Below are 12,060 nucleotides of genomic sequence, written 5' to 3'. Positions count from 1 at the left end.
TTATATTGCATATACATGTAATACAAAAATTATAAATACTTTTGTATTAATAAAAGCATTAAAACTCTTTTCATAAAATGTCTTTGGTAAAGAGTAGGTGTAGAGATATTCTATTTCGGGACTTCAAGGCTGAAAACATGCCAATGAATAATTATTAGATTTATATTTCAAAGGAGGAGTTATTTTTATAATCTTTTCCTCTTTCACTTCCATATTAGGAAGCATTAAATTATTTTCCATATAAGGTATGCGGCGACTGAGCCTTTTTACCTCATTTTCTGTTAGTATACAATGCAGGAACAATCGTTTTTGCGTGTCTCTTTGCGTTGTGATCCTAAAAACTATGTCAGACTTGTCCGAGAGTGCTGGCTACCCCCCTCCAGGGTGCGAAATGCTAACAGCCTACCTTCCAACAGCCTACCTTTAAATAAAACTATTGAAGAAGTATTTTAGTTCACGACTGAATTATTTGAGCTAAACATAACCAATGATAACAGGGATGTAGCCCTGTTATTATATACATGTAAATAATAACAATGTTAGAAAAGCGTAAATAGCCCCCCCCCCTTTTTTTTCCAAGCTTAAGAAATTTTTGCACAACTATAAATATTTTTAAAAATCGATAATAAATAAAAAATAATAACAATGAGTGAATGAATTTACACATAGATCTCAAATTGCGGACCTTAAAAAAATTTATTTTTCGAATTATTTTATTTATTTTTATTTACTTGTTTTTATACAAAATGATTGAAATCGTTTTTTATAAAATGATTGAAATCGTTCGAAGAGTGTAAATAATTTTTCCTCTTATCCAAGCTTCACTATTTTTCGGTAAATCTAAAAATATTTTTCTTAAATCAATAATGAATGAAAAATTCCGAACCTAACAAGAAGCAATAGTAGTAAATATAGTTTACATTTCCGGATAACTAAATAAAACCTAATATGAGATTAAATATTATTATAAATTAACGAAAAAGATATGTAGATTTGTTTGAGACATTAATTCTAATAGCTGAATTATGAAATTTTTGATTTTACTACCTATGCTCTGTCTAGGTAAATAATGATATTCAGCTCGGAATAAGATTTTCTTCTTCTTTTTACTTGATTAGGCAGCTGCATTTCAAGAGATCTCATTTTAGATATTAATCACTTACTATACGTATCCAATTTATAACATTCTGAAGAAAAATCAAAAGCTTGAAATTCAAATAAAGAAAAGGACATATTGTTTTATTTAAATTTCTCTTTATTAAGCTATGATAAATCGCGATTTATCGTAGTTGCACTGTAAAATCAATTATGTTGATTAATTGACCGTAATACATACAAGTATATAATATAAAGGAAACAAATGTTTATTATGCTTCATATTATGTAAATTAAAACACATGAGTTGTTTCTTGTGACTCACTGAGTTCTTTAATTTTCAAACGTTCTGTTCTCTTTTATAAATTTTACTACAGAAAAACTGAATTGTTGGAAACCGTTTCCAGTCGGAAAAGAGTTAGTTTTAACTAGATTCGAACCATTCAAAAAGTTTAAAAGATGAATATTCCTTTATCCCACACTTAATATTCAGAGTGTTCCGCAATAACTACGCTTAATATATAATTTCAGAATCCTTGCCAGAAATTGAGATATAAATATTTAAGATGTATACTACATAACAGGGGTGGTCAACCTGCAGCTCGCTAGCCACATGCGGCTCTTTGAAGGATTATTTGTGGCTGTCGATAAATGTACCCGAGTTCCCTTTTTATTTTTGTGCTATTATATGTTTAAAAATTATTATCATTCCTTGACGAATCGACAGATATCGCAGATCTTCCGCGATTAGAAGTTTTCATACGTTTTGTTTCAGCTGACGTCGTTGTTAAAGAAGAATTATTAGATTTAGTAGCACTTTAAGAGTCAACCCGCGGTGTCGATGTTAAAAATGCATTAGATGCCATAATGAAAACTTTTGATATGCTTCTTAATAAACTTGTAAGCATTGCAACTGATGGAGCTCCGGCAATACTGGGTAAAAAAAGTCGGTCTTATTGGGATTTTAGATTCCATTAGATTCCATAATGAAAACTTTTGATATGCTTCTTAATAAACTTGTAAGCATTGCAACTGATGGAGATCCGGCAATGCAGGGTAAAAAAAAAATCGGTCTTATTGGGATTTTAAGTGATGATTTATCAAATTCCACAATTCATACCGATTCATTGCATAATTCACCGAGAACGTCTCGTTACAAAATATTTGAAATATCCTGATGTTATGAAAACAGTGTTACACATTGTAAATTACATTCGCACCAATGCGCAAAATCATTGACATTTCCTTAAAGAATTAAAGGACGAAGAACTTCCAAATGACATTAATTTCTTTTGCATTGTTAGATGGTTATTTAGCGATGACGTATTAAATTGTTATGTAGATTTGTTTGATCCGATAACTGCATTTCTAAAAGAAAAGGAAATTACCTATTCAGACTTAGACGATGACGAGTGATTACAAGACTTATTGTTTTTAACTGGTGTCATGGAACATTTGCAAACACTGAATCTACAATTGCAGGGGAAAGATAAAATAATATCTGACCTCTCACAGTGTATATTTAGTTTTCAAACTAAATTACAACTTTTTCAAAAAGACATTAAAAATAACATTTTGTCATATTCCTCGAATTAAAAAAAATTATTCCAATATTAAACAAGAAAAACTCAACGAGTATATAAAAAAGCTAGAAGGAATATTGACAAAATTCCAAAATAGATTTCGAGACTTGAAATATTTTAAATTGTCCCTTGATTTTTTTTCTGAATCCATTTGAAATTAACATAATTTAAGGTCAGTTATCCATTTCCAATATAATTATAACCCAAAAAGCATCTGGAGAAGTAGAATTAATAGAGAGGCAAGAAGATCAAGCTCTACAGTTAAAATATAAGTCGACGCCGATTACTGAATTTTGGAAATTTGAAAAAGAATCGAAGTATCCCGAATTAAAAAAGGCTGCGTGTAAAATTATTTCAATATTCCGAACAACGTACTTATGAGAATCATTTTAGTTCACTTTAAAATTCGTGAAATCCAAACACCGATCAGTATTAACTAGCAGCATCTCAAAGAATTACTGAAAAGTGTTGTCACCAATTATTCACCAAATTTTAAAGAATTATCAAGATAAGTAAAATAAATGTGTTTAATTTTTAGTATTTAAATTCAATACACATATTTTGTACTTTTATTTATATGCTTTCCATAAATATAATTTCAGTAAAAAAAATTTTTTCATACCTTTTTTGCCTAGTCTTTAAATACGCATTTAATTACGGCTCGTGAAAAATTTCACATTTTGAAAAATGGCTCGACTATCAAGGAGCTTGGCCGCCCCTGCTATATAAGATACAGATAAATATTTAAGATACAGAAAAATGAAAACTTAAACGTTTCGTGGAAAGATCACAAGGGTTCCGTGAGCTAGGATTTTTCTTTTATCCAGTAATGATTTATGAAAACTGTAAAGTTTGTATTCAACCATTAGTCGATTATTTATTTAGTAAGAGTAATAATAATAATTATTATTATGAAATTATTTAAGTAAAATGCCAATAAAAAATGAAATAGTGAATTTCATAATATATCTTAATAAATTTTTTCTCCATTAACAATATATTGAATATTGGGACGGAATTCATTTAGTCAATTCTTTTAATACAATAGGAAGCTCAGTCCCCAGTTCACTAAACCACGTAATTGTTTCTTGTTCAACATTCTTAGTCAATATTTTCATAGTCAATATTTATTATTTTAATGGTCTTAGTTATTTACATATTCAATATTTTCCTCAAAAGCAAAGAACATATTATTAGCAAGATATACAATTGCAGCTTTTTATAGGAACATTTTGTTTCCATCCGGATCAACCAAATGCTGGAGCTGGTATCTCTTGTAATCTGTTCTCCTTTGGTGCTCCAGTGGGTGCCAATAGATCTGCTTTTGACGGGGAAGTTGTTGCAATCCGTATTGCTCTTGAACAGCTTTTTTGTTTTATTGAGTCTTTTTCAAATGTGGTTATCCTTTCAGACTCGAAGGCGGCGCTTTGCTCGATTGAATCTATGCATTGCCCTTCCAATTGCGACGTTCTAAAATGTCAGGATGCGATACGCAAACTCCACCATTTTGGCAAAACTGTAGCCCTACAATGGATTCCCGGGCATTGTGATATTGCAGGAAATGAGAGGGCTGATGTTTTGGCAAAGAGAGGCACAAGAATTCTCCAGGCTCTTAGTAGCCCAGTCCCCTTTTCAACTTTAAAAAGGATTATTAGATCAAAAATCAATGGGGATTTCCACCATCAATTGTCAGAAAGGGTAAAAACCAAAGTGTGGAGAGATCTTCGACAGAACACCATTCCAGACTGGCCGCGCCGCGAAGCGGTGGCTCAGTTTCGACTACATACCGGACATGACTGCCTTGCCGCGCACCTGTTTCGTTTAGGGCTGGCACCTGATCCCTATTGTTCTCTATGCATGAGCCAAGCTGTTTTGGATGGCAGCCACATCCTGTGCTGCAGGGCCCTCCGCGGGTCGTCGTCTACCGAGCGATATTGGGAAGCAAGAGCGCTCCTAAGGAAATGACTTTTTACTTTCTTGTTTTGTTCCTATGTTTTTGCTTTTTCATGTCAATTACCTCTGCCATTTGAAATAAATAAATAGGAACATTTTGTAAATATGTTAATCGTTACGAAATGAATTATTGCCTGGATTTCAAAAATAATCATCTGCATTTGAAAAAAAAATTAACCTAAGGAATACAGATTGTGTTACTTAATAAGAAGAAAAAAATGAGGAACAATTTTACTTGTTAACGAGACTTATAATTATTCAAATATGGAACGGTTTTTAGCAATCTTATATTAAAATTTTTAGTTTTAAAAATTTTAAAATAAATGAGTCCAGGTTTATATCTTTGAACATTCAATCTCACTCTAATTTTTACACTCTTTTTACACCAATTTAAACTCAAGCCTTAAAAATAAGTATCATGAGAGATTTTTTTATACAGTAGGAAATAAATAGTCAATATTTAATGCAGAAATACTGAGAAAGAACTCGGGAAAAAACGCTTAATATCAAGAAAAAATTAGAATTTTGAAGAAGAAAAAAACTCGTTTAAGTTAAAAATTAATTTTGTCATGTCAAACTTCAACACTGTAGTTGTATTTCAGCGGACAGCAGATCCGCTTATTTGATATATTTTAATAAAAGTTTAGCAGTTAAAAATTCTAGAACAAATTTTTGAATGTTAATTTTTTATTCTATTGCACTTCTTGATTTTTCTACATTCCACCTTATCGTAGTTTTTAAGTCTTATAGTTTTGAACAGAAAAACAAAATGTAACGTTAAGAGAAATAATAGAAAAAGAAAAAATGTTGGAAAAAATGTGCAGAAAAGCAATTTTTTGTAATGATCGAGTTTTGAAAACTGTGAAGTTTGTATTCAGCCATTAATCGATTATTTATTTAGTAATAGTAATAATAATAATTATTATTATGAAATTATTCAAGTAAAATGCCAATTAAAATGAAATAGTGAATTTTATAATATATCTTAATAAATTTTTTCTCTATTAACAACATATTGAATAAATTAGTAAAAGAACATGCATTTTCAAATGATTGTACCAGTATTAATAACAGTTATAAAATTAGGTTTTTAATAGTTTTCAGACAAATATTTTTTCGCGTATGCATGATTTAAATTTAATTGCATTGCACTTTAAAATTCAAAATAAAATATCCAAATTCAACATTTACGAATTGTTTTCTTCAATAACCATTCTCACATTTTATAACAATGTTTTTTTAAAAACCATAATTTAGCTCATTTTGTTCAATTTAATTCATGCGTACGTGAAAAAATATTTGACTGAAAACTATTAAAAGCCTAATTTTATAACTGTTATTAATGAAATAATTAAACAAATACATTCTTCACATTAAATGTTTTTAAATTAATTTTAAGGGTTTCTTTTTGTGACTTACGCCTACTTACACCTGCTAAATAACCTTTTTTAAGTCAGGGTTTCGCCGAAAGAAGTTAGATAGCTTAGGCAAAGAATATATAATGTGATAATATAATATAATTATATAATGTCTCACTTATATATTCTTTGGCTTAGGGTTCAATAGCTGAAAAAAAATTTGGGAGCCGCTGTATTAACGTACTAATAAAAAATATACAATTTAAAGGGATGAGGAATCGTGATTTGCATTAAATTCAGCATTTTATAATTAATAATATTTGTAGCTGATATTACAAATATAAATGATATTCGTGACAGAAGTTTTGGAGTTATCTCATTATAAATCAATGACTCAATAAAATCTTTTACTTTGAATTGCACATTGGATATCGTTGTTCTTGATATGCAATGTTTGCTTAGGTGAACAATCAGTTATTAGTTGTGTAATTTTGTATAAAGGGAAAAATTTGACTTCGACTTTCTTCTTTTGCTGGAAGATTCTCTGACAAAGTAAGATCGAAGTTTTTGCCTTAAGTCCCAATTAAGATTTAGTATAATGAAAATAAAAAGGAAAGGATTTAACAAAAATTCTTAAGATTCAAATAATTCGATATGGTGCTTTCTTTTCGAAAATTATCTTAATTCAACAAAATAGAAAGTTAGGGTTTAACGTTTTTTGATGAACTCACACAATACGATATAAATTTTCTGTTGCCATTCTTATTTCTACATAAATCTTATTATTATTTACGTTTTATAAAAGTGCTCTCTATCTCTCTTTTTTTAGTAAGATCTTTGGTAGAAAATCAAACCATTTTCTTTATGCATTAGTTAATTTTTTCAAAAAGAGGAAAAAATAAATAAAATTTTTTAATAACATTTAACAGCATAAAGGAATAACACGTTCAAAAAGAAACTCACGCTTGAAGGTGACATACATGTTTATGAACTTGATAAAAAAATTTTTTTTCAAGTTTTGATTTGTTAGAAAGTTATTGCTTTTTCTGCATATTTTTTCTAACTATTTTTCCTTTTCTTTTCTTTTTTTTAACATTACATTTTGTTTTTCTGTTCAAAATTATAAGACTTAAGAACTTGAAATTGCGATGGAATGTAGAAAAATGAAAGATTACAATGGAATAAAAAATTAACATTCAAAAATTTGTTTTAGAATTTCTAACTGTTGAATTTTTACTAAAACACATCACATGAACAGATCTGCTGTCTTCTGAAATACACCTACAGTGTTGAAGTTTGACATGACAAAATTAATTTTTAACTTAACGCCAGTTTCTTTTCTTTTTTTTTTTTCAAAATTCTAATTTGTTCGAAAAGTATTAAGATTTTAAGCGTTTTTTCCTGAGTTCCTTCTCAGTATTTCTGCTTTAAATATTGACTATTTATTTCCGACTGTATAAAAAATATCTCTCATTATATTTATTTTACAGGCGTGCGTTTAAATTGGTGTCAAAAGTTTAAAAAAATATAAAAGAGATTAAATGTTGCAACCTTAAGACACATCTATTTTAAAAATTTTAAAACTTAAAATTTTAATATAAAAGAGCCTATTTGAATAGTTATAAGTCTCGTTAGCATGTAAAATTATTTCTCATTTTTTTCTTTTTATTAAGTTACACAATCTGTATTCCTTTGGTTAATTTTTTTGTTTCAAATGCAGATGATTATTTTTGAAATCCAGGCAATAATTCATTTTGTAACGATTAACATATTGTCAAAATGTTCCTATATAAAGCTGTAATTGTACATCTTGTTAACAAAATGTTCTTTGCTTTTGTGGAAAATATTGACTTCGAAACTAACTAAGACTGTTAAAATAATAAATATTGACTATTAAAATATTGGCTAAAAAATGTTGAATAAGAAACAATTACGTGGTTTAGTGAACTGGAGACTGAGCCTCCTATTGTATTAAAAGAATTGACTAAATGAATTCCATCCCTAAAAATGCATTTTTTTCCTTTTAAATTTAGCAACATTAATCATTTTTAAAACAATTTATTTTCAAATTGACATGCATTATCATTGTTATATTTTCTAGCATTCAAATTGACAGTTTACGGAAACAAAATTCCAAAGAAAACTTTAACAAATTAATGAATTAAATTTATATTTTTTAATAAATAAGCCATTTTTAATTATTTTAATACAAAATGTTTAAATGATGCTCTGACTCTTACTGAAGTCATATTTATACCTATTTCATAACAATATAATATAATTTTCATTTTAGAATAAATCATGAAGGCTGTTTTAATATTATGTTTGATTTTCTGCGTCGCGGCAGCAAGTAAGTGAATTTTACAATTTATTCAAAAGTAAAACAACCTAGTTGTTGTTGCCGTTGTGGTAGGCCATTAAGGCAAGAGGGGGTGATTATTCTTGTTTTTCAGTGGTGCCATCTATGACCAAGAATTCGACTTCTGCTACAACTATATGTCACACCCGTTTATAGGTGAACCCGTTCATACATTCATGCACAGATCGTTATTTTGACTTGAACCAGAGAAAGATCAATCTTCAATTCTGTACTCCCAGATATATGATTTGTTTTTGGAACTTGGAGGATGCTGTGACCCGACAGAGTTAACGTGCACCAGTCATCATTTATTACGCGGGAAGTCTTCGGCCAGCTGGCTACGAAATCCTGTTTTCACGAACGTGAGTCCAGCACCCTTCAAATCAGGCTGTGGTGGCCCTTGGTTTAAAAATATGTTCTCTTGCCTAATAATTTAAAGCGCTTACATTTTATTAAATTTATGTATGAAAATGAGAAATTTAGATCTTTTCAACTGCCTATTACTAATCCAAACAAAGAAAGATACCACTAAACTAATGGCATAAAAGCAAATTATGTGTTTATACACGTTTAAATTTTTTTTATTTCTGCTTTGCTAGTCTACCTATTCACCAATTCAATGATTCGTTTTCCCTCTTAATCATTCTTTTTCTTCTGTATTCATTCCTTATATTAACCATTTAAATAGCTACAAAATGAAGGCAGCATGTCACATAGTTGAAATTTGAAGGATAGATAAAGCATGATGTGTTGGAGTGGTCGCCTTCCAATGAGGTGAACCGGGTTCTAATCCCAACGATGACTGGTCGATGCAAATTCTGCACCCAGCTTGCACTGACCACAGTGCTGACATAAAATATCCTTAGTGGTAGACGCATCATGGGTTAGTGTCCATGGGTAGGTTATCGTGGACTTCCTTTTTATGTAACGCAAATGCGGCAGGTTAGTTCCATCAAAAAAATCCTCCATCAAGGCAAATTTTCCCCAATACTTGATCCAAGAGTTTCCTTGTCTTCAGGATTAGGTTCAAAATTACAGGGCTACGGAGTTGAACAGTTGTAGCCGTAAACTCAAATATTTTTGTCGGTTGTTCAACGATGGTTATGAAATTAATAAGCAATAATATAGCTCAATTAGGTGGTAGTAGCGACATCTGTAATACGTGATTTGACAGTAGTTTTATAATACCTAATTTGCATTTGAACATTATTTTCGACTGAAAGAGTTTTCGTAATGCATCTTGTAAGGATAAGTTGGAACAATTTTTTTTGGAATGGGAATACGAATTGTTCAATAGTAGTGATACACCTATTGAAATCACTTCAGTATGTATCATGTTAATTTGAGTTAAAATTCTAATAAACATATAAGCGTTAAATTAAGAATTTAATGATTTAAAATATTCTTGAATACATATTGATACATAAGTAATACAAAGGGGAAAGAATCTAGGATTCACTCACTAGGTGCGTCATCTCTAAACCAGGTCACCTTTTCTCAGCTATGCAAACATTCTACTGATTCCTAAATGGGTGCAACCTCTACAGCAAGAGGGAACTTCGCCAAACTCACCCTTTGGCTCACTTTATCGATGTTTTTGGCGCACTTACTATTTTGGGACTCCTTGCTCTGCATCAGTAGTGCCAACATTTAGTTGCCATTCACACCCACAAACTTACAGCACTTAGTCGGTTTATTCCACTCAAGCTATATAGTTCATCTTTTTGTTTTTAGACATCTCTAATATTCCAAATTAAAGGCTTGACTAAAAGCGGGGTTATTCAGTTTTAAATTAATATTATAATATTCCTGTATTATGCATCATTCATAATAAACTTAATTAGTACTGATTAGTCAATAAATTTTACTAATAAATCTCTGTGAACCCAAGGTTTTCTTCAGTCTTCACAATTGCGAATCCTGATAACCGGGTGCTAACAATAAATCCTTTTTCAAATAACGAAAAATTTACCGTGTGCCCACACCCACAATGCACCCACATACCTTACTTATTCTAGCATTCTACTAATGTTTCACCCACATTATAAATATATTTTACATACTTTTTGCCACTGACGCGCACAGCTGTGTCTAATCCTTTCGACAGTATGTTTGTAACAAACTAATCTCTTTGTCGAAAAACACCTAGTAATCTTTTATTGTAACTAACATTCAAATAGAAGTTTTTTTTTTCAAAGGGGATAAATTGTTGAATTAAATCTGTTTTAATATAATAAAGAAATTGTGGAACTATCACTTGAATTTTTTCGAATATCTGTGTAAGAAATATTTTATGATCTGGAAACAAAAAGCGATTGCGCCATCAGAGGGGTTGGCTAGCGACTCGAGCAGGGGCAGAGTTCCATACTATATAAAAAAAATTTATTTTCTGTTTATAGNCTTAGAATTTTGTGCATTTGCAATGTACCTAAGTTAGTAGCGAGCGAAGCGAACTTGGATTGCGTAGCAATTTTCGTGGGTTGGCGAGCGTTAGCGAGCAGGGGGCGCGGCCCACTAGTATTAAATATTTCTGTATTATGCATCATTTATAATAAACATATTTAGCACTGATTAGTCTATAAATTTTACTAATAAATCTCTGTCAACCCAAGGCTTTCTTCTGTCTTCACAATAGCGAATCCTGATTACCGGATGCCAACAGTAAAACCTTTTTCAAATGACGAAAAATTCACCATTTTTCTCAATACATTGCACTCATCGTGAAGTGCACCCACACACCTAACTTATTCTAGCATTCTACTTAGGTTTCACCCACATTATAAATATATTTTACATACTTTTTGGCACTGGCGTGCACAGGTTTCTAATTCATTGGCCAGTATGTTTGCTAATTACTATCGAAAAACACTTAATAAGCTTTTATTTGGGCAAAATTTCATATAGTTTTTTTAAGGGGGTAAATTGTTGAAGGTGTTAACGTAACAAAAAAATGTTATTAGATTGAAGTTTTATCCAAATCGAATCAGGAATTAAATCTGTTTTAATACAATAAAGAATTTTTTTATCTTTCACTTGAATCTTTTCTAATATCTATGTAACAAATAATTTATGATCAGGAAACAAAAAGCGAATGCGCAATCAGGGGGGGTTGGTTAGCGAAGCGAGGAGGGACAGAGTTCCATACTAAATTAAAATTTTCATTTTCTGTTTTTAGGAGACTATTGTCCAACAAAAGACCCAGCTGTCTGCGTTCAAGCGCTGAACGAATGCTGCAAAGATTCTGACTGTGAAGACCAGATATGCTGTACCGAAAACTGTGGTAATAAATGCAAAGAACCAGTTCCAAAGCGAACAAATGGAGAGCGAGTGACTTATGGTTCCAAGTGCGAAATTGCTCCATCTTATCAGAAATGCAAGTGATCAGATTATTGCATCAATTTACAAAATAATTGGCTACAGTTTATAGTTAATTAGTGTTTTGAATAAAATATTTCCTTACAAGAGCTGTTTGATTTTATTTGAGCCTTAGTTTTATTTAGTGACAATTTTACGCGACAGTTAAATTTAAAAGATGCTGCCGCAGAACACAATCACTATCGACTACGCTGATTTTGTAATGAAGTAAAATTTTCATTTCTTTTGTGGGTGCGGGGAAAGGTAGGGAACATTTTCCAGAGACAGGCACAGCTGACGGAAATTATTTTCGATTTCACAATTTGGAAATCGAAAATAATTTTTTTCTTTCTAATAA

The 12,060-nt window shown here is 30.6% G+C and overlaps 1 protein-coding gene across 1 annotated transcript; it reads left to right on the top strand.

Annotated features, from left to right (window-relative positions):
* Positions 1-6,420: 6,420 nt before the first annotated feature.
* Positions 6,421-11,812, top strand: LOC107451645 (U15-lycotoxin-Ls1d). The gene is made up of 3 exons (XM_016067809.3): positions 6,421-6,541; positions 8,283-8,339; positions 11,524-11,812. The coding sequence occupies exons 2-3, from the start codon at positions 8,291-8,293 to the stop codon at positions 11,727-11,729; spliced, it is 255 nt and encodes an 84-aa protein (XP_015923295.1). The 5' UTR covers positions 6,421-6,541; positions 8,283-8,290; the 3' UTR covers positions 11,730-11,812.
* The last annotated feature ends 248 nt before the right edge of the window (positions 11,813-12,060 follow it).

This window comes from Parasteatoda tepidariorum, chromosome 7 (assembly GCF_043381705.1).
Source record: "Parasteatoda tepidariorum isolate YZ-2023 chromosome 7, CAS_Ptep_4.0, whole genome shotgun sequence".
NCBI lineage: Eukaryota > Metazoa > Arthropoda > Arachnida > Araneae > Theridiidae > Parasteatoda > Parasteatoda tepidariorum.
Note: the sequence above shows the minus strand (reverse complement) of the source record. Positions and strands in the feature narration are given on the sequence as shown.